Source organism: Bos indicus, chromosome 3 (genome assembly GCF_029378745.1).
Source record: "Bos indicus isolate NIAB-ARS_2022 breed Sahiwal x Tharparkar chromosome 3, NIAB-ARS_B.indTharparkar_mat_pri_1.0, whole genome shotgun sequence".
In the NCBI taxonomy this organism is placed as follows: Eukaryota; Metazoa; Chordata; class Mammalia; order Artiodactyla; family Bovidae; genus Bos; species Bos indicus.
The window spans coordinates 31,982,955-32,006,818 of record NC_091762.1 but is presented as its reverse complement, the minus strand read 5'-3'; the positions used below and the strand labels follow the sequence as shown (position 1 = coordinate 32,006,818).

Genomic DNA, 23,864 nt, shown 5'->3' with positions numbered 1-23,864 from the left:
TTGTGTTGTTCAGTATTTCATTTTATCTCAGCTCTTGGCTTATTTGCTTGCTTTCTAAGTCACATCAGTCGTACCCGACTCTGTGTGACCCCATAGACGGCAGCCCACCAGGCTCCACCGTCCCTGGGATTCTCCAGGCAAGAACACTGGAGTGGGTTGCCATTTCTTCCCTGCCCTTCTATCCCTGTTATTGCTCTAGTATGTACAGTATGCATCGTTAACATATAATTGAAAGCGAAAGTGAAAGTCACTCACCCATATCCGACCCCATGGAAATTCTTCATACACTTCATGAAATTCTCCAGGCCAGAATACGGGGGTGGGTAACCGTTCCCTTCTCCAGGGGATCGTCCCAACCCAGGGATTGAACCCCGGTCTCCTGCATTGCAGGCAGATTCTTTTACCAGCTGAGCTACCAGGAAGGCCTGATACATAATTACCTACCTTCAAATAATATTACTGTACTACTACAAATATAACGTAAGAACCTTGAACATCATTCTTCCTGTTCCCTTCCTTTCCTATGGTATATTAAGTGAATGCTGGTGAACATTTTTCCTCTCCTCAGTTTTTCTTTCTTTTTTGGGGATCTGAGAGGATTTTTTATTTCACTTTCATTTTTGAGGGCTGTATTCATTGTATTTGGCATTCTAGGTTGACCATATTTTTCTTGAAGCATTTGAAAGGTGTATTTTCTTTTGTCTTGCCTAGCTTCTTGAGAAAATCTATATATTTTCATAACTTTGTTCTTCTATATCTAAACTTTTTCTTTGGGCTTCGTGTGATTTTCTCTTTTTGACAACTTTCAGGAATTTGATTATTATGCATTGTTCTTTTCTTTGTATTTATACTAAGGAGAGGATGCATTGAATTTCTTGGATCTATGAATTTATAATTTATCAAATTTTGAAAGTATTTTATTATCTGTTTTATTTTTCGAATTCCCCCCCCCCCCCATTCCAGTTACAAACATATTAGCCTACCTGATAGCTGGATATTGTCCAGTGGTTTTCTTCTTTTTTCTTCTTTTATTTTCCTTCTTCCTTTTCTTTTCTCCCTCCATCCTCCTCTGTCTCTCCACTCTTTACCCTCCTTATCATCAACTTTATTCTATCTTTATCTCAGTTCCTTTGAAGTTTCCTTCTGCAGTGTTTAAGATACTGTTAAGCGCATCAGACATTATTTTTGAACATTGAAAGTTCATTTTGGTTGTTTTTTATGTCTACCATTTCTCTCCTCGTTATATTTTCCTTTAAATCCTTGAGCGTATTTATCATATCAGTTTTAGAGTTCTTATGGACTAATTCCATTGTCTCAGTTCTGGGACTGTTTCAGTTGACTCATTCCACCCTAATTTCAGGTCATATTTTCTTTGTCATCTGTAATAATTTTTTTGGATGCTGTGGACATTGTAAATTTTATATTATTGAATGGTGGAATTTTTTTTCTTCTTTAAAAAAATTTTGGACTTGTCCTGACAGGCAGTTTTTTCTATGGATTGACTCAATCCTTTGAAGCTTGTTTTTAAGCTTTTTTTGGAAGCATGTAGAGTATTTTCTTTCTTGAAGAGCTCTCTAGTCTTTCCCATTCTATTGTTTTCCTCTATTTCTTTGCATTGATCACCGAGGAAGGCTTTCATATCTCCATGCTATTCTTTGGATGCATTCAATGTGTATATCTTTCCTTTTCTCCCTTGCTTTTTGCTTCTCTTCTTTTCACAGCTATTTGTAAGGCCTCCTCAGACAGCCATTTTGCTTTTTTGCATTTGTTTTTCTTGGGATGGTCTTGATGCCTGTCTCCTGTACAAACCAAGGGAACATTTCATGCAAAGATGGGCTCAATAAAGGACAGAAATGGTAGGGACCTAACAGAAGCAGAAGATATTAAGAAAAGGTGGCAAGAATACACAGAACTGTACAAAAAAGATCTTCATGACCCAGATAATCACCATGGTTTGATCACTCACCTAGAGCCAGACATCCTGAAATGTGAAGTCAAATGGGCTTTAGAAAGCATCACTATGAACAAAGCTAGTGGAGGTGATGGAATTCCAGTTGAGCTATTTCAAATCCTAAAAGATGATGATGTGAAAGTGTTGCAGTCAATATGTCAGCAAATCTGGAAAACTCAGCAGTGGCCACAGGACTGGAAAAGGTCAGTTTTCATTCCAATCCCAAAGAAAGGCAATGCCAAAGAATGCTCAAACTACTGCACAATTGCACTCATCTCATACACTAGTAAAGGAATGCTCAAAATTCTCCAAGCCAGGCTTCAGCAATACGTGAACCGTGAACTTCCTGATGTTCAAGCTGGTTTTAGAAAAGGAAGAGGAACCAGAGATCAAATTGCCAACATCTGCTGGATCATCGAAAAAGCAAGAGAGTTCCAAAAAAAACATCTATTTCTGCTAATTGACTATGCCAAAGCCTTTAACTGTGTGGATCACAATAAACTGGAAAATTCTGAAAGAAATGGGAATACCAGACCACCTGATCTGCCTCTTGAGAAATCTGTATGCAGGTCAGGAAGCAACAGTTAGAACTGGACATGGAACGCCAGACTGGTTCCAAATAGGAAAAGGAGTACAACAAGGCTGTATATTGTCACCCTGCCTATTTAACTTATATGCCAAATACATCATGAGAAATGCTGGGCTGGATGAAGCACAAGCTGGAATCAAGATTGCCGGGAGAAATATCAATAACCTCAGATATGCAGATGATACCACCCTTATGGCAGAAAGTGAAGAAGAACTAAAGAGCCTCTTGTTGAAAGTGAAAGAGGAGAGTGAAAAAGTTGGCTTAAAGCTCAACATTCAGAAAACGAAGATCATGGCATCTGGTCCCATCACTTCATGGCAAATAGACGGGAAACAGTGTCAGACTTTATTTTTCTGGGCTCCAAAATCACTGCAGATGGTGATTACAGATGTGAAATTAAAAGACACTTACTCCTTGGAAGGAAAGTTATGACCAACCTAGACCACATATTAAAAAGCAGAGACATCACTTTATCAACAAAGGTCCGTCTAGTCAAGGCTATGGTTTTTCCAGTGGTCATGTATGGATGTGAGTGTTGGACTATAAAGAAAGCTGAGCACTGAAAAATTGATGCTTTTGAACTGTGGTGTTGGAGAAGACTCTTGAGAGGTCCTTGGACTGCAAGGAGATCCAGCCAGTCCATCCTAAAGGAGATCAGTCCTGGGTGTTCATTGGAAGGACTGATGTTAAAGCTGAAACCCCAATACTTTGGCCACCTGATGCGAACAGCTGACTCATTGGAAAACACCCTGATGCTGGGAAAGATTGAGGGCAGGAGGAGAAGGGGACAACAGAGGATGAGATGGTTGAATGACATCACTGACTCAATGGACATGGGTTTGGATGGACTCTGGGAGTTGGTGATGGACAGGGAAGCCTGGCATGCTGCAGTTCATGGGGTTGCAAAGAGTCGTACACGACTGAGCAACTGAACTGAACTGAGAGTATTTTTTTACTCTAGGGTTTGTTTAGTGAAGTGAAAGTTGTTCAGTTGTGTCCAACTCTTTGTGACCCAGTGGACTAAACAGTCCATGAAATTATCCAGGCAAGAGTACTGGAGTGGGTAGCCTTTCCCTTCTTCAGGGGACCTTCCCATCCTGGGAATCAACCCAGGTCTCCCTCATTGTAGGCGGATTCTTTACCAGCTGAGTCACCAGGGAAGCCCTGGTTTGCTTACTTCTGTACTAAAATATGAATGGGAGAGCCCTGGTGGCTCAGGGGTAAAGAATCTACCTGCCAGTGCAGGAGGCATGGGTTCAGTCTCTGGGAAATCCCATGGATAGAGGAGCCTGGCAGGCTACATCCATGGGATCACACAAGAGTCAGACACAAGTTAGCGACTAAACAACAAAACAAAAAAATACGAGGATTCTGGAATTTCAAATGAATTACCTTTTTTCAACAAAGAAGACCTCTGGTCAGAACTTTGGATAGTTTTCAGGAAAAACAAACAAACAAAAATGAAAAATGTCATGTTATTTTATGTAACAGTTGTATGTTCTTAGGCTATTCTTAGCATGTTTACTAATCTTTGATTTTTTTTTTTCTTTCAGATTATCAGTATTTAAACAGACCACATCATGCGTGAGTACAAGCTAGTGGTCCTTGGTTCAGGAGGCGTGGGGAAGTCTGCTCTGGTAAGTTAGCCAGCTAACTATAATGAATTAATATAATACAAAAAGGATGTTCATATCTTCTTGCCTTACAATTTCTAGTCACTAAAGAGAAAAAGTGGCATTGTTTTTATATGCCTAGTATCTGGCTCACCAGGGGACCCAGACTCATTGAGTAACCATGGATGTGTATTTTTATAATGGTGGCTCTTCTTCTTTCATTTACCAAATATTTATTAACTATCTATAATATGGCAAACATTAGTGTTTGTGATTTAAAAGAAAGAAATTATTCTCATTTCTAAGGAATTTACTTTCTAGTGGGGAAAACTGATCATTAAAGGTACCAGTGGAATAATTCCTATCCTACCCTACCCCAGGCTTATGTAGCATAAAGGTCATTTTTTTGTACACATGCTGTATTTATTATTTATTGAGCTTCTACAACATCAGACTCTAAAGTTACAACTGTCAACAAAATAGTCACAGTCTTCTTCATAGAGATAAGAAAGGAAGTTGGAGATATTACAAAAGAACAGAGACTATTTCTGCAAGGTTCAGTAAGTTACAAATAGCATATCAGTCACTTCCTTGGGAATAGAATTGGAAAAAGTGGTAATAAATAGGTTCAATTATCATTACATATGCTTTTGTGTCTTTTGCACTTTTTCATATGTCCATGAATAAAAATAGAAATCCATAGGAATTAGTGAGGTTGTCTAGGGAGGGACTAGAGAGAGAAAAGTCAGGACAGTGCTCTGAGTACCTCTCAACCTTGAAAGAGTGGGTAGGATTGAAGGATCCAGGATGGAACAATGTATCTTTATACTTGGATATAAAGAGTACCTTTACATGACTGTGCAGAAGTCATAACACAGAGGTAGCTTGTTGTGATCAAAGCAGCTTCAGTAGGAATGATGTCATAACCATCCTGGGTAGATTGAAGAGTAAATGAGAGCTGAGGAGATGGAACCACTATTACAGATAGTTGAAGCTGACCATATTCAAGTTGACCTATTTAGTGCAAGCTAAAATAGTGTATAAAATATTTCACTGGCTAGTTGAAGTGTGAATGACATTTGAATCTCAGCTGGCACTCCAGTACTCTTGCCTGGAAAATCCCATGGATGGAGGAGCCTGGTGGGCTGCAGTCCATGGGGTCGCTAAGAGTTGGACACGACTGAGCGACTTCACTTTCACTTCTCACTTTCATGCATTGGAGAAGGAAATGTCAACCCACTCCAGTGTTCTTGCCTGGAGAATCCCAGGGACGGGGGAGCCTGGTGGGCTGCCGTCTATGGGGTCACACAGAGTCGGACACGACTGAAGTGACTTAGCAATAGCAAAAGGGTGAATATGATATGTGACTGTGATTATAAATTTAATACACTCAATAAATTTTAATTCCCTCTTTTTTTTCCCCCCACAATTAGAAAGCATGTTTCAAAACTTTTTAAAATTTATAACTTTTGCCTCTATCCTTTGAGGGCATGAGATAAAAATTGCTATAGATACATAAAGGTGGGTAATAGGAAACACTGATAAATTTTCAGATTTTAGTGAATGAGAATCCATGTCCTTATGTATATGTATCCTGGTTGTATTTTAAAACTTAATATAGTAATTATTTTAACAGTGTAATGTCAGCTGACCGTTTTTAACATGACCACCTCCTTTCATAAATATATTATTAACTATGAATGTGTCCTTATAAGGAAAAACAATGATACTTTATATTTGCATGTTCACCCAGAGTTTTCACATAATTTCACTTAATCTTTACCACTTTGTGACATTAAACGACCTAATAGACGGGCAGGTTTTTCTTCTAAGTCCTTAACTTTTATCTGCTTTTTTTTTTCCTAGACAGTTCAGTTTGTTCAGGGAATTTTTGTTGAAAAATATGACCCAACGATAGAAGATTCCTACAGAAAGGTAAACGTGAAACTTGTATACACATGCTTACAAGTATCCATGGAATAGCTTTTTTGAAAATAGTTTTGAGAAATGATACAGATACTCTGTATCTATTTTAAAAAGTTTCACCAAGACAGACTATTGCTTAACTATAGAGAGCTCTGTGTTCTTACTGATTGTTAATCGTTCTTTAATGTATGCATTTAACGATGGGAATTTTCTGAATGTAGAAAAATTGCATATAAATAAGTATATTTTTTAGGTATATTTTTAATTCTTTTTATGGACTAAAATTAGGATCACTTTATGCTTGAAGTTATACTGTGACTGAAAGTTATTTTTATGTAGTTAAATAACTTCAGAAATATTTCATCTTTAGACTTAAAAAATTCTATATTTGGATTCTGTATAATTCTGTAAGGGGTGGATACCTGGCACTGTACATTTTTATCCCAGCCTATAGAAAGCACAACACCAAGAGTAAAACTGCTAACCATGGACTTTGCATGGTAATGTGTTGATACAGATATAGGTTCATTGACCCTCCCACTTGTACCAGTCTGATACAAGTCGGGTGCTGCTATGGAGGAGGCTAGCAAGGAGCAGGAAGGGATATATTCTGCTCAGTTTTGCTGTGAACCAAAAACTACTTTCTGAAAAATAACACTTATTTAAAAGGAAAATAAATTTCAATAGTTGGTCTTGACAAAAAGTACTGTTGTATTTAATTATAAGACTAGCTAGAATTGTGGCGAACTTTCATGATTTTATTTCCCAAGTATGTTATGGGGTAGAAAAGACAGTGCTGTAAGAAAGCCTGGTAGGCGCCCCCATCCAAAAGATTAAACCTGCCTTTCAACAAATAAGAAAGGGTTGTGTTGTCAGATGTTCTAGAATTTACCTTAAATAGTACTGTAACTCTTGCTGAATTAAGTTCATTAAGCCTACCAGCAGAGCAGTTTCATTATCTGCAAATTGGAAACAAAATTGTGATATTTTGAGAAACCACAGACCTAATCCATTATTCATTGAACATGCCCCCTCACAGATTGTGCAGATTATTATCACATTAGTCCTATAAGTGGTGGAGTGTGAGTTTGTAGAACTGCCCATGGTCCTCTTCATCAATCCTTTATTTGACACAGAAGCAGTTTAAAATAGTCCTTAGGTTAACAAGTTTATTTTTAGAAGACAGTGTTGCATTACTGAAATCTCCCCCAAATAAGTTGCTGGTTAAAGCTTCAACTATAAACAGAGATCTGTACCTTGAGTGCTGAAGCACTTTTCTTAATCCCATATTTATTAAAAATTTTCCAAACCATTAATAGTTGGTACTTTCTTTGGGCCAGCCTTCTCTTTTTCTGTAAAACCCTGGGAAAATAGAATTTAGTACATAAAATTTCACCTTATGCACACAGCTTTTCCAAAGAAGTACCTTTTTGTTAAAGTCTTGAAAACTGTATGAGTTCAGTGTTATTGTGTTCCCTTTATCTCTTCAATTTAAATTTTACTCTGTATTAAATTGGGGGCACATTTTAGTAAAACTTTGACGACTTGAATGTGGTAAGTGGTCAGTTTTCTTTACCCCCAAATCTTGGCTATATTTTGAGCTACTTGGTACTTTTGTGCCTTGTTTTGAAGATAATATAAATATACATACTTTATGCTGTTTTTTTTCCCTTTTAGAACTATACCTGTTAATTGCTGTTTTTCTTAAATTGCAGAATATGACCACTGCCTTCTAATAATAACAGAAATCAATGCTCATATTTCAAGGTGGTCAGAAAAATATCTAAACTCAGCATTAACAGTCCTGGTAGAATGTGTTTGAGACCTCCTATTCTTTATTATACTACCAAGTTAGGTCTCCACCAATACAGCAAACTGGTAGAGAAAGGCTTCCAGTTGTTAATAGGAACTTTGAGTGAAGAGGTGGGAGGAAAACAGACTGACATTTTGGTGTTACTTTTTTATTCTCCTCCACCCCCAACCCCGACCCCAACAGCAAGTTGAAGTAGACTGCCAACAGTGTATGCTCGAAATCCTGGACACAGCGGGAACAGTAAGGATGTTTCTTTCTCTCTCTCTCTCCTTTTTTCTTGTTAGATTTTAATTTGTAAACAGGTTTTTGTCACCTGATTGATTCCTCTGAGTAGAAACAATTGTTCTGATTAAGAACTTAAGTCTCTAAATGTAAAACTTCTTACATTTTCTTACGTGCATTAAACTCTTTGATGTACTTAATGCCCACATATCACTATTAAATTGTTGAGTTCACCTACAGAATCTGTGTGTTGAGTTTCTTTTTTCCTGTATTGAGGTGAGCGTTATGCTATTACTGCTCTTTAAAAAAAAAAGGTATTTAAGGTATTTTAAATCCAGAATTTTAGTTAAGATAGATATTTCGCTGGGCTTAAATAAGACTGTCTCTTGATACCATGGTAATTCATTTATTTTAAAAATTGTTTTTGCTTTTTATTAGCATTTTAACATCTCACAGGACTAGTGATGTAGCAGTGTTTTCTGACAAAAATCTTTAGGATTATTTCGAGCCTCATTTTTCATATCTTTAAAGGAGTATAATGATGATAGTACATTATAGGGTGCTTGTAATGATCAAATGGGGCTTCCCTGGTGACTCAGTGGTGAAGAATGCACCTGCCAGTGCAGGAGACTCAGGTTTAGTTCCTGGGTCGGGAAGATCCCCCGAAGAACTGAACAGCAACCCACTCCAGTATTCTTGGCTGGGAAATCCTATGGACAGAGGAGCCTGGTAGGCTGCAGTCCGTGGGGTTGCAGGACAGTTGGACGTGACTTAGCAACTAAACAACAACACTGATCAAATGAGATGGTGACTATAAATCATTTGGCACAAAATACCTATAATATAGTTAATGAACTCTATGTATTTGCTTTTATTTTATTATCTTCACTTGTCATTACCTTTTTAAGTTTTTTTGTTAATTAATGATGTTTTATTCTGCCACAAAAAATGCACACATTAAATGATTTTCTTTTTTTTTTCTCCATATGTATAGACTTTTCCTGTTAGGCAATGCTCTAAAATGAATGGCATTCTTAAATGTTTTAAGTTGTTTTAAAATTCACAAATATACCCCATTATAATTTTATAAATGGTGAGAAAGTTTCAGATCAAAAAACATGAAAATACTGGAGCAATTAGAGTACAAATTATACCATATTTTCCTGTCCTTTTGTGGGAAAATGGATCTTTATTCCAACAGGAGCCTTGTATCAGCTGAATTGAGGTCTCTCCCTCTTGCCACTTTCCCCAACCCCCAATTTTCCTAGCTTCTGAATCAGCAGTAATTCCCCATTGTTTCCAAAGACCCCAACAGTTAAAAAACTTAAAAAAAAACTTTCTACTTCTTCCTTTCACAGCTTCTACAACTGTGAGGACATTCTTCTTCCTCTTGTCCAAATTAAGGAAGTTTTCCTCCACTGCAGAGATCCTCCCTTATTTTCTCAAATATCTTGTATTTTTCCCATCCTAGCAGTCAGCATGCTGTGTTATAATTTTTTGTATATTTGTCTATCCCCAGTGCCTTGCATAAAAGTTGGAAAGTAGTTGATGCTCATTAGTCTTATTCTAAATCAGTTCTTTCTCCTTTAGGATTGCTCACTTTCTCCAACACTGCTTTAGTCCAAAGTGTTGGTGATTTTGGTATCCAAATAGAATCTGTATGGGTAATAGAGATGGTTTAGTAGCTTGGCTTGTCAGTTTCTTGACCTCTACTCTGCTTCATTCATTCATTCCCATGGTTTTTACCCTAGACTGTATGATAACCAATAATGTAATACCGTCCTGAATTTCATTTTCAAGTGTCTTACTCTTCACTCACCATCTTGTTTCTCCAGCTCACTTCCTTTGAAACCCTTCAACTTCTCTGGCATCTGCAGTCTGTTTATTCTAATATCTTTGATTATCCCTCATATCCTCAAGCCCCTCTTTACATAGCTTCAAGCACATGATCTGTCATTCAGAATACATCCCTCACATATATCCTCAGTTCCCTTGACTTTTTCAGCAACCTTTGATTCAGTAGATCATTATCCTTCTCTGTGAAAATTTTATTCATTTGACTTCCAGGAAACAATACTTGCTTGGTTTTCTCCTTGTATCATTCATTGTTTCCAAGTCCTTTCCTGATTTGGCTTCATCTCCCCAACCTGTTAATGTTGGAGGGCATCAGGGTTTACTCCGTGAACTTTTCTGAAAACACTACCTTGGATATCATCTTTTGTAGCACCAAAATAATTTAATTAAAATCTGGATATATAAAAGAATTATATGCAGTTTTTCTAAATCACACAAAAACAAATTAAAGTGAGGACTTCCCTGGTGGTCCAGTGGCTAAGACTGCACCCTCCCCCTGCAGGTAGCATGGGTTTAATCCCTGGTCAGGGAACTAAGACCTGCATGCTACAGTAGCCCAGCCAAAAAAAAAAAGTGGTTAATATTTCCCTTGTAATTCTACAGTTTATTGTTTTTAGTCAGGTAAATAGGAGACAGGAACATTCACCTCAGATTTTCCAGAAGCTGTGTATCATGTCTTGAGTTTCCTGTCACTATAACATGTAATAAAGAATTCAGTAGCTAACTTGTTGTTATTCTGATTTAAATTGTTTCCATTTTATTGTTTCAATTCAGTACATTTAAGGAGTCATATTTATAATTTATTGCATGTTTTTATTATAGGAGCAATTTACAGCAATGAGGGATTTGTATATGAAGAATGGCCAAGGGTTTGCACTAGTATATTCTATTACCGCTCAGTCCACATTTAATGACTTACAAGACCTGAGGGAACAGATTTTACGAGTTAAGGACACAGAAGATGTAAGTATTTCTCTCTATATATGGTGTATTGCCATCTCTCTGTGGCCAAATATAAAGTATCCATTTTCTGTATCAATAGGGACTTGGAGGGTATCTACCTTGTGCCTAAAAGAGGCCTGGTAACCAAAAACAATTTTAAGCTTTCTAAATTTACGTGCAGATAATATACTGAGAGGGTGTCCCAGGTGGCTCAGTGGTATAGAATCCACTTGCCAAGCAGGAGACACGGGTTCAGTCCCTGGGTCAGGAAGAGCCCCTAGAGAAGGAAATGGCAAACCACTCCGCTTGCCTAGAAAATTGCATGGACAGAGAAGCCTGGCAGGCAACAGTCCATGGAGTTGCAAGAGTCAGACACGACTTAGCAACTAAACAACAACAGATATGCCGATGAGATGGTTAGAAATGAAATGAAAGGACATGAAATGAAGGACACGTATGTAAAGTTCCTCTTTTTCCGCTGCACTTATGACCCACCATGTGCTACATGGGTCACAAGTGTAGTGAAAAAAGAAGAGTCAAAGAATACTTGGTAGCAGAAGGGGGACTCAGATTTTGCTTGGAAAGGTGGCAGTTAATTAATGTCAAAAACAGTGTTCAGAGAACATTATCAAGAACCATAAGGCTTTGTTCCCATTTCTAAAATTCTCTCGGTACAGTTTTTACTTAGTTATTTCCTTTGAATTATGTTAAATATTTTAATTAACTCAGTTTTTACAATTATTTTTGTTTTAGATTTTTTTAATGTTAATTTTTTATTGTGGTAAAATATACTGTTTTAGAAAATTTATTTGATGTATAACGTGCCTTTTTGCAAAGATGAAATCTATATTTTACACATTTGTCTCTGTTTTGAATTACAAAGTTCCTTTTCAAAAGTTGTGTAAGTTAGGGTATAAAATTTCATCTGGACCTTCCTTTCTGTTTCTGTGTGTTCTCACTCATTATTGATGGGAACACAGGCACCTGCTCAGCACCATGACTTTGGGTGATATTGTAGGCAGGAGGGGTTTGCACCATATGACTCATGACCAGCCATAACCTAATGAATAGTTCTCTTTCTTCATGACTAATTCATCTAAGAGAGTTCTTTTTTCATAGGCAATTACATGCAAATCACTGAACTCTGATAATGTTAATCTCTTTATCCCATGTAATAAACTAGAGATCAAATCATAGATGAAGACATAGCTGCTCAGTGGCTTTATTTTTAGTCTTACTGTTTCTTCATGTCTCACCTAAGCTAGTTTTCAGATCTAGAAGTAAAACTTATTACTGTGTTGGTTGTGCTGTGTTTTTGACGTTTGTTGGTCCTGTGAGTTGAGGCACTTAACACACACCCAGACCATTGAGTATGTTCTTCTCTGTATTGCAGGCGTTTCCTTTTCCTTCATATTTTTCTACTTGGAATTCAGCCATTAGCATGAGTCCACATAATAATTTTGGGATTATATTCTTAAAATGATTTTAGCAGATCAATGTGGTAGAATCTTGTCCATTTTTTTCTGTCTCTTCCCCTTGCATCTTCTCCCAACACACATACATACACCTTTTTTAAAGCACTTGGTGAAGCTTATGGGCTTCCCTGGCTCAGATGGTAAAGAATCTGCCTGCATTGTGGAAGACCTGGGTTCAATCCCTAGGTTGGGAAGATCCCCTAGAGAAGGGAATGGCTCCCACTCCAGTATTCTGGCCTGGAAAATTCCATGGACAGAGGAGCCTGGCAGGCTACATCATGGGGTCACAAAGAGTCTGACATGACTGAGTGACTTTCACTTTCACTTTTCTTTGGTGAAACTAATAATCCTAACACATTTTAGTTGGTGGAGGGTAGTTGCTTGCTTATCAGAAGCTGAGTAACAAGTATGTTGGTTGCTTATTATATGTCTTTTCCTTTCCACAGGTTCCAATGATTTTGGTTGGCAATAAGTGTGACCTGGAAGACGAGCGAGTAGTTGGCAAAGAACAGGGTCAGAATTTAGCAAGACAGTGGTGTAACTGTGCCTTTTTAGAATCTTCTGCAAAGTCAAAGATCAACGTTAATGAGGTAACCAACAGCTGTGAGGCAGCACAAATAAGTGCCTTTTGAGTTTCCCTTCTTTCAAGCTAACAGTCAAAAACAACTTTTTAAAAAGAAAAAGCAGTGTTCTTTTAAGCAATCTTCATCAGTTTATGGAAAACACTAAGTAATTCCTAGAAACTATATTCCTTCTCTGTATAAAATCACTTTGATGGCTATAATGAGAACATATATACTTACCTTGTCGGCAAAGGGGAAGTTTAAGTTAAAGAAAGTGTATTTTAAATCCTGCTAAGCCTCTAAATGACACACCAGAAAGTGGTGTGTGAAAATTGGCATATCACCCTTGTCTTACAGCAGTTAGCTATGCAGATGTGTGTAAACAGGTTGTAAAATTCAGTAGAAAAATACAGAAATCAAGGTAGTTACTATAATGAACTTATGTTGTACAGAAAGACGTCATGTAATTTGAGTCGTGCTTCCCTTTGGTGTATGACTCGAAGAATCTGTGTGAGTGGATGGATACAGAGCTATAATTCACTCTGTCTTTTAGGCCTGTTAGAGCAGGTGTACAAGGCTTTTTCTGTCCATGACTTAAGCATTCTGCTATCCTGAGAACACAGCTGGGGACAGGAATGCTTAACAAGTGAGCTTGTCTGCCTGAGTGTAAAGGGCCAATGGTTTACTGGATCCCTGAAAGATGAGTGCAGTTCCCAACTGCCACCACCACATCCAAGCGAAATATTAAGAGGTTCCCTTGCTTTTGTTAATTTTAACATCAGGCTTTAAAACAAACAAAAAAATGAAATAGACTTCTTTCCTTTCCTAGTAGAGCAAACGTTCTCATTTGCCAGTGTGCTTGCCATTTATCTTTAGGACTTCCCTGGTGGCTCAGATGGTAAAAGCGTCTGCCTACAAGGCGGGAGACCCGGGTTTGATCCCTGGGTCGGGAAGATCCCCTGGAGAAGGAAATGGCAACCCACTCCAATACTCTTGCCTGGAAAATCCCATGGACGGAGGAGCCTGGTAGGCTGCAGTCCATGGGGGTCACGAAGAGTTGGCCATGACTGAGCCACTTCACTTTCACTTTCTTTTGCCATTTATAGGATCACAGGCAGTCACTAAGAATTCAGCACACCACATAGATGAAAGTTAAGACTGGGTTGGGTTGTCAGAGTCTTCTGTGTGTTTTTGCTTGCCATTCCTCTCCGGCCTTTGGTCCTTTTGGTCTCTTTTTCTTTTATGGTTATAGACAATGACCAAATTATTTTAAACATGTGGTGTGAAAAAAATTTAAGCTTGATACACATCCTCTGTTTTACAAAAATAAAGAATGTCAAAGCTTGCTTCTTAGGTAAAACCAGCTTAAATAAATACATAAAAATAAGAAATTCACAGATTTTATTTATTCACTGAGTATTCATCATGTCCCTGTGTGCCTGGCTCTGTGTTAGGCACCAGTAACACTCATCTGGACAGACACTGGTCATGCCCTAAAGAAGTTAACATACCAATGGGGGAAAAGTTCTGCTGTGATCTTCAACAACACTTACTTCTAATTCACTGCCAAGTAATGAAAGGAAGTGTGAAATGTTTCCTGTTTCAGCTTTCCCTGTTGTAGAATTATGATTTCATAGATGTTATCTTGTAAAACATGGCTAATCATAATTTTAATTTTTGGTTTAGTCTTACTCCTTGAGAATTATCTCAAGGAGATAACTTTGAGATAATACAAGATTGATAGATGAGCTTGGCTAAGGAAATAGTAGTGCCAGGTCACCATCTGCAGCATGATTGGATCTAGTTCCTGCATCCTTGTGGTTATCCTCACTGGTACCCACCCACAGATTTCATAGGGCCCAGCTAGAGCTGAGCTGGGCCAGGGTCCAGGGACCAGAGGGGACAGGAGGCATTTCTTACCTTTCAAGCATTACCTGTTTGTGGGAACTTACGTGCTGCTAAGCCTCCCTCTGGGATGGCCTCCCTCCCTCGGAGGCCTGCATTGGAAACCAGTAGCCTCATTGAAGTCGACTGTTGACATAAATGTTTTAAAACAAAAATAGAAAAATGATACAACAAAATGAAATACATTAGGTGTTTAAGGCTCTTTATTCTTTTGGAAAACATACAAACGTCATGCTAAAAATTCTTGACAGTATAATAACTTGTTTCTTTTAATATTTCTGTCTTGATAGCCTGATAATCCAACTATAGAGTTTCATGGGTAGTTAATAGTTTCTCAGACAGCTAATATTTTGGAAATACATATGTGATCTCTGAGTCCCTGAAGATAGAGGGATCCTACTTTAACACAATTCAGCTCTTAGTCTCAAGTTTGGGGACATTCTGCTTAACTAAATTGCCCTCTTTAATTCTCTACTGTCTATATCGTAGAATATATAATTTTTTAAAACTTGTTTCACATCATTTTGTGAACAAGTTGTGTTCTGAAAGTAGTATATAGCTGTATCAGAATCACATCAGTCTTAATCAGGACTTAATTGTTCTTTGCTGATGCTAGAATAACCATTGGAATCAAGACATCCCAATTGAGGAATGACAGAGGGATTAAGAAATTATTCTGTGTTCCCTTTAGATTTTTCTATAGTTCAGAAAGATGAGGAAGAATCTAGGCTGAGGACTTTCAGCATATCTAACCAAATAACCATAGTTTGAACTTGCCCTCATCACTGAACCAGCTGCTACTGTGAGGTAGGCACCATTTGCCAAAGAAATCCTTGAGGATAATACAACAAAACCAGTTATCATTTTGTTTAGTACCAGAAACCCAGACTGGCTAGCATGAAGAAATGTGCTGTTTTGATCAATTTACTATTTTAGTTTATCCTTTTGTTATTTTTCACTTTATAGCTCATGTATTAAAGCTGAGGAACTAATGAGATTTTGTTTGTGGCTAGATGGGAAACAGTGGAAACAGTGTCAGACTTTATTTTTCTGGGCTCCAAAATGACTACAGATGGTGACTGCAGCCATGAAATTAAAAGACGCTTACTCCTTGGAAGGAAAGTTATGACCAACCTAGATAGCATATTCAAAAGCAGAGACATTACTTTGCCTACAAAGGTTCGTCGACTCAAGGCAATGGTTTTTCCTGTGGTCGTGTATGGATATGAGAGTTGGACTGTGAAGAAAGCTGAGCGCTGAAGAATTGATGCTTTTGAACTGTGGTGTTGGAGAAGACTCTTGAGAGTCCCTTGGACTGCAAGGAGATCCAGCCAGTCCATTCTGAAGGAGATCAGTCCTGGGATTTCTTTGGAAGGAATGATGCTAAAGCTGAAACTCCAGTACTTTGGCCACCTCATGTGAAGAGTTGACTCATTGGAAAAGACTCTGATGCTGGGAGGGATTGGGGGCAGGAGGAGAAGGGGACGACAGAGGATGAGATGGCTGGATAGCATCATGGACTCAATGGACGTGAGTCTGAGTGAACTCTGGGAGTTGGTGATGGACAGGGAGGCCTGGTGTGCTGCGATTCACGGGGTCGCAAAGAGTCGGACACGACTGAGCGACTGATCTGATCTGATCCGATCTGATGCATATTAAGCATAATAATAAGTATGGGCTTCCCTTGTGGCTCAGCTGATAAAGAATCTGCCTGTGATGCAGGAGACCTGGCTTCTATCCCTGGGTTGGGAAGATCCCCTGAAGAAAGGAAAGGCTACCCACTCCAGTATTCTGACCTGGAGAATTCCATGGGCTGTATAGTCCATGGGGTCTCAAAGAATGGGACACGACTGAGTGACTTTCACTATGCATATTAAGTTCTTGGAGGGTTTTGGAGTTGTGTGAAACAGAAACTACCATTTTGTTAATAAACTCTTATGTTTTCAGCTTTCTTAGAAATAAGATAATAGAATTAAATGGTTTGAAGAAAATGGAACTGAGTAGGATGGACCAGAAGGAAAAGAATATAAATGAAGCACTTTTATAGCTTTGAATAAATTGTGTGGTAGTGGTACCCCCTTAACAAATAATTTAGGCTTGTGATCTTGGGACCATTAATTATTTTTTTAATTTATAGTGTAGTTGCTGTATGGGCTTCTTTGGTGGTTCAGACAGTAAAATATCTGCCTGCAGTGTAGGAGACATGAAGGGAATGGCAGTCCACTCCAGTATTCTTGCCTCGAGAATTCCATGGACAGAGGAGCCTGGTGGACTACAGTCCATGAGGTTGCAAAGAGTTGGACACGACTGAACAACTAACACTTCAATTTTCACCTAGTTGCTGTACAATATTGGGCTTCCCAGATGGAGGAGTACTAAAGAATCCACCTGCCACTGCAGGGGACACAAGAATGTGGGTTCAATCTCTGCATCAGGAAGATCCCTGGAATAGGAAATGGCAACCCAATCCAGTATTCTTGCCTAGAAAATCCCATGGAGAGAGAAGCCTTGTGAGCTGGTCCATGGAATCACAGAGAGTCAGACATGACAGCAACTGAGCATGCTCGCTGTACAATATTATGTTTTATAGGTGTATGGTGTAGTGATTCATAATTTTTAAAGGTTATACTCCATTATAGTTACAAAATATTGGCTATATTCTCTGTATTATATAATAAATCCTTATAGCTTATTTTATACCTGATAGTTTGTGTCTCTTAACCCCCTACCCTTATATGGCCTCTCCCGGCTTCTTTATTCATGGGTAACAACTAGTTTGTTCTCTGCATCTGAGTCTGTGTTTTTTTTTGTTCTATTCACTAGCTGTATTTTTTAAATTCCTCATGTAAGTGATATTACACAATATGTGTCTTCTCTGTCTGACTTACTTCATTTAGCCTAATGCCCTCTTAAGTCCAATACATATTGTTGTAAATGGCAAAATTTAATTATTCTTTATTATGATTAGTGGGCTTCCCTGGTGGCTCAGAAGGTAAAAGAATCTGCCTACAGTGTGGGCGACCTGGGTTTGATCCCTGGGTTGGGAAGATCCCCTGGAGAAGGGCATGGCAACCCACTCCAGTATTGTTGCCTGGAGAATCCCCATGGACAGAGGAGCCTGGCAGGCTGCAGTCTATGGGGTCACAAAGAGTCAGTCAGACACGACTGAGCAACTAAGCCCATGATGAGTAGTATTCCATTGTGTATGTACACTACATCTTCTTTATCCATTCATCTGTTGGTAGACACTTCCATATCTTGCACTTGTAAATAATGCTGCTATGAACATGGGTGGGCATGTACCTTTTCAAATCAGTGTTTTTCATTGGATATGTGCCCAGGAGTGGAATTGCTGGGTCATATGATAATTCTGTTTTTAGTTTTTTATGAAACCTCTGTACTGTTTTCCAGAGTGGCTGCACCAATTTATATTCCCACCAACAATATGTGAGCGTTCCCTTTTCTTTACATCCTCACCAACATTTGTTATTTGTATTCCTTTTGATGCTTGCCATTCTGAGAGATGTGAGGTGGTGTCTTGTTGCCATTTTAGTTTGCATTTCCCTGTGATTAGCAATGTTGTGCATCTTTTTATGTGCCTGTTGGACATCTGCATTTCCTCTTTGGAAAAATATACACTTGGCAGAATGTTACTAATTGGTGAACATGGGTGAAGAAAATACTTAAGTTCTTGGTGCTAATCTTGCACCTTTTCTATAAGTTTGAAATTTTTAAAAAATAAAACAAGTATAATTAGGTTTTTGAAGCATAGAAGATTCCGTGAAGAATGTGATTTCTCTTATTTCTTCACTACTAATTCTTTTTATTAACTTGTTATTGAGTATCTAAGAACAAATGTATTTCTTTCATTGTAAATAGATAAGTCCTGCCTTACCCTGACTGAAAATCAGCTGGAGTGTCTGAGACCTGCTGATAAGCGACGAAATACAGACCCAAGAGCAGAAAAATATTTAACAGAATCGAGATTGTTTTATGGAAAAAGGTCTCAAATATTGTTTGAATAAGTACTACTTTTTTCTTGCTTTTATTTAGATATTTTATGACCTGGTCAGACAGATAAATAGAAAAACACCAGTGGAAAAGAAGAAGCCTAAAAAGAAATCGTGTCTGCTGCTTTAGACCCACAGTAAGCAGCAGCTCTGAGCCAGGTAAGGTGCTAAAAGCAGAACAAACACCTTTCTCAGCCTCTTAGGTTGGGCTTTCCCCACCGTTAACCACTTCCCACTTCACCTATTGGGGTATTTCCAGGCTTCTGTAATTTGTAAATGTAAATGTGTTATATAACTTGTAGATATGTTTATCTGTTGGAAAATTTGTCTTTTTCTCAGTGAGGGTCTAGGCTCTCTGAGGGAGGGCAGGAATCATATCTGTTTTGCTCCAAAGCATCCCCAGTACCTAGTATAGAATGGGTATTCAAAAAATAGTGGTTGAATAGATGGAAAGCCTTCCAAGGTCACACCCAAATTCATACTGAATTGAAGTGGAACAGTGGTTCATCTGGGAAAAAGTGAGTTTTGCCCCTCTTTGAATGAAGCAGAAACAAAAGCATATAATGTGCTATTTTATGTCTGGCTTGTTTCACTCAAAAGTGTTTCTAAGACTAATCCTTGTTGCATATAGCAGTAGTTTATTTCTGTTGTATGACTACACTAGCAGTATATTTATGTATTCTGCTATTGATGGACATTTGAGTTCTTCTCAGGAACAAGTATGATTCCTGTGCACTTTCTTGTACAAGTCTTTATGCACATATACGTATATGCATATGCATTTCTGTATGTAGGAATTGAATGACCAGACAGTACACTGTATATGTGGTTAGCTTTAGTGGAAACTGTTAAGTCTTTCAAAGTAGTTGTACCAGTTTACACACATACTAGCAGTTTACGAATTCCACATCCTTTCAAAATTTAGTATTGCCAGTTCTTGGAACTTGAGCAGTTCTGCTGGGTGTGATGGTATGTCAGTATAGTTTTAGTAGTTATTTCCTCTCAGGTATGGGTTGACTTCTTTCAAATGTTTCTTCTGTAGGTCTCTGAGTAGTAGTTGATTTTAAGTAGCACTTAAGTTTTCATTAAGTGAACCCATTGGAGAGAAATTAGTGACAGCATTGAAGCTGCCTATCAAGTGAGAAACCAGGCTGTGTGGGGCCATTTGTTTGTTTGTCTTTAATTATATACTTAAATCCCCTGAACAGTTTCTGCTTATGTTCTTCAACTCTAAACATTCAGTTCAGTTCAGTCACTCAGTCGTATCTGACTCTTTGCAACCCCATGGACTGCAGCATGCCAGGCCTCCCTGTCAATCACCAACTCCTGGAGTTTACTCAAACTCATGTCCATACCATGAAAGAATATTTTCATGAAGTGGGTTTATGATGTAATTTGATGCTAATTATGGGACTGTTACTAAACTTGGTCCACTTAGAGGAAAGTCAGTTGCTCCCCACTTGAGAGTTGGTTGTGCTAACTCTTGTAAGTCCCTTGGGTCCATTTAGTAGATTACCTCTTCCAGAGTACCAAATTAACTAATATGTGCTTCCTTAGAGATATGAACAAATTTCTCTTAGGGGAAACAACTGAGTAATTATGCCCCCTTTTGAAATAAAGTAGAGGGAAAGCAGAAAAGTTCCTAGGTTGCCTCTGGTAGTCAGACTTTGGAAAAACAGCTTCTGGCCGCATGGTTGCTTTAGGCTTTTAGTGAAATCTTGAGTCAGTAGCTATGAATCATCAGCTCTCTGAAGAGGATTATTGATAAAATTGCTGCTATTTGCATTTCTTTAGGGAAGGGTACAAAGATAAAAAGAAAAGAGAACTCCAAATTCCAGTTCCTGTTCTGAAATGTATTTAACTCTTTTATATGACTGCCTCATTTTTATCATTATCTGAGCTGACTCTCACTGAATTTCCAGTTCTCTGAAAATGTCCTTTTAGCTTATGTTTAAAGGAAGAGGTGCCATCTTCTGGCCTATTGTGAATATTCATTCATACACACACTACAGTGTATTACTGTGAGTTTACCTTAGAGGAAAGAAATCTTGACTTAAATCTAGAAATAAGACTTTCATCCTGGTTGCATAAATTCTTAGACTCTGATAGGTAATTCAGCCTTCAATATATTTAATGTTACCCAGGACCTCTGTGCCTATTTGATAATACCAAATAGTAGGTCACTTAGTAATCAGAATACTTTGCAGAGCTATAGGCTTGAAGTGCCATGTTGATCCCATTTAAAAGGTACTGAGATACAGAATAAATTTAAACAGCAACTCTTAAGTGTTTTTAGAAAGAGTATGTGAACCTTAAGGGCAACTTATCTAGCCTTAGCCATTAGGCAAAATCATATTGAAACATGTTAGTCTTTTTCTAATATGTCCTACTTTTGAAAATGGAGGAAAGAAATTCATCTTCAGGAAATTACTCCTTTAACCTAATTTTTTTCTGCTGAATAGTAATCCTTACTTTGAATTTTCTGCCCTTGAAAACAGGCATCAGCTATTTCTGTATTATCTCTTTTTGACCTAGCCTAAATTGGAAGAGGTAACCCTAATATGGAGTTCCCTGGTACTTCAGATGGTAAAGAATCTGCCTGCAATGCAGGATACCCAGGTTCAATCCTTGGGTTGGGAAGATCCCCTGGAGAAGGGAATGGCTAAACACTCCATACCCACTCTAGTATTCTTGCCTTGAGAATTCCATGAACAGAGGAACCTGACGGGCTACTGTCCATGGGGTCTCAAAGAGATGGACATGACTGAACGGCTAACACTTAGTAATACTTACAGCTCTAATATAATAACCATAAAATGGTTGAATTAAAGAATTTTCCATGGAAAGTTGATGCAGCCATGAGTTGTTTTCTTAGTAGAAAAGGAACTTTTAAAAATAAGGTGATAATGGGGTGGAAATCATCACTGTTTTCCTCTGTACAGACAGGACTGCTGGATACATTGTGAAACACGAAATACAATAAAACTGTTTTTAAAAACATTTTAAAGAGAGTTTAAAATAACCTTGTTACTATATCTGTTTAATATATTTAGTTATCTAATGATCAGCTAAAAACATTTCTTTCTATAATACTAGATATCTATTTACTATCATGTTCTGACATTGAGATTAAACATACATATAAATATATATATATATGTATATATATATCTGTATCTATTCGATGTTCTAGATTACAGGAATGAAGAACTGTTGCCTAATTGGAAAGTGCCAGCATTCCATACTTCAAAAATAAATCTGAAGAGGCTTCTCCTGTTTTATATATTATGTGAAGAATTTAGATCTTATATTGGTTTGCACAAGTTCCCTGGAGAAAAGAATTGCTCTGTGTATATCTCTTGGAAAATAAGACAATAGTATTTCTCCTTTGCAATAGCAGTTATAACAGATGTGAAAATAAATATACTTGACTCTAATATGATTATACAAAAGAGCATGGATGCATTTCAAATGTTAGATATTGCTACTATAATCAAATGATTTCATATTGACCTTTTTATCATGTTTCCTCCCTGTCAAGCACTAAAAGTTGAACCATTATACTTTATCTGTAATGGTATAGATTATGAAAAAATTTCCCCTCAAACTCATTGCAGCAGATAACTTTTTTGAGTCATTGACTTCATTTTATATTTAAAAAATTATGAAATATCATTCTGTCATTATATTCTAATTAAAATTGTTTGTGCATAATGCTTTGGAAAAATGGGTCTTTTATAGGGAAAAAACTGGGATACTGATTTCTATGGCTTTCAAAGCTGAAATCTATAATAGACTAAACCCACTCTAATATCGCTTCTTGTGTTTTACTGTCAGATTAAATTACAGCTTTTATGGATGATTAAATTTTAGTACATTTTCATTTGGTTTGTGTGTTTTGTTATTGTTTATAGATTTAAGGGCTTTATTTTATAATGACCACATTGTTGTAAATGCAGCAGTAGCTCCTTTCTGACTGGTACCTGCAGAGCACTTGGCTTTAAACCCCTAAGTAAGTGGTGATTTCTCTATGAGCAGACCTCGCACTTTCTGTTCTATAATATTTATTCCTATTATACAGTGAAATACATCATACTACATACAATAATTTTGTATATTCTCTCTTGATCTTAAAGATTGTATCTTATTGAATAAAATATCCCACTGTGTATTATTTTTATATGTAAAAAGATAAGTTTAACACTGTATCAGGGTTTAACTTTTACTACTTCCAGTCTTCCCCAGCTTGTAATTTCATCAAGGAAATCCTTTTGCCATTGTTAATTTGTTGAGTATAAGTCCACCATGAAATGTTATGTAAAATTTTTCAGATTTGCTTCATAGTATTGTAGATTGAAGTATCTAAGAAAAGTGGGTGAAAGTGAAAAAGCATATAAAGGATGTGTCAGTTGCTTTTTCTTCAGCTGTGTAAGAAGCAGTATAGTGGTGGTCATATGGAAAAGGTTGCTAAGTTAAAATTTTTAGCTGGCTATATAGTGGTGCTTTTCTTTTCCTTCCCAGTTTTTTTCCATTTTTTGCAGAAGTTGGGGCTTAAGTAGATCATGGACCTAGAGTGATATGACTTATGTATGCCATGAAGTAGAGCCAAACAGCTCATTAGCCACTTAAGTACTGGAGAAGGAAAGAAGCTTGGGAAACCCTGTGCCTTGTTACTGAATATCAAGGAGACCAGTCCTAGAAAGTCTAAATCATTGCTCAGGGATCTAGACGCTGTCTCATTGCAACTGGGTGTGAAGTAGTGTTCACGCCTTGCTGAGACTTTCCAGGAGTGTGGTCAGCCCCATCAGTTACTAAATTGACATTTCAAGATCAAATTTCAAATGTAAGTTCTGACCAACCTGAGAAAATGTTAAAATATTGTAAAAAATTTTTTTGGAAATTGTATTCTTTTAAGTTTCTAATAAACTTAGTTACCTAATACTTACCTTCTGCTGATCCAGTTATACATATGTCTGGGACTGAGGGGCCAAAATCTCCTAA

General features: G+C 37.6%; 1 protein-coding gene across 2 annotated transcripts in view; it reads left to right on the top strand.

Annotated features, from left to right (window-relative positions):
* RAP1A (RAP1A, member of RAS oncogene family) overlaps nt 1-22,746 on the top strand; it is an 83,452-nt gene extending 60,706 nt beyond the window's left edge. For both annotated transcript variants that reach the window (XM_019956833.2, XM_070785920.1), the window contains exons 2-8: nt 4,094-4,177; nt 6,020-6,088; nt 8,076-8,132; nt 10,791-10,931; nt 12,832-12,975; nt 18,907-19,022; nt 22,057-22,746. In XM_019956833.2, coding sequence (XP_019812392.1) covers nt 4,121-4,177; nt 6,020-6,088; nt 8,076-8,132; nt 10,791-10,931; nt 12,832-12,975; nt 18,907-18,993 — 555 coding nt within the window. In that variant the 5' untranslated portion in view covers nt 4,094-4,120 and the 3' untranslated portion in view covers nt 18,994-19,022; nt 22,057-22,746. The remainder of the gene's footprint in view (nt 1-4,093; nt 4,178-6,019; nt 6,089-8,075; nt 8,133-10,790; nt 10,932-12,831; nt 12,976-18,906; nt 19,023-22,056) is intronic.
* The last annotated feature ends 1,118 nt before the right edge of the window (nt 22,747-23,864 follow it).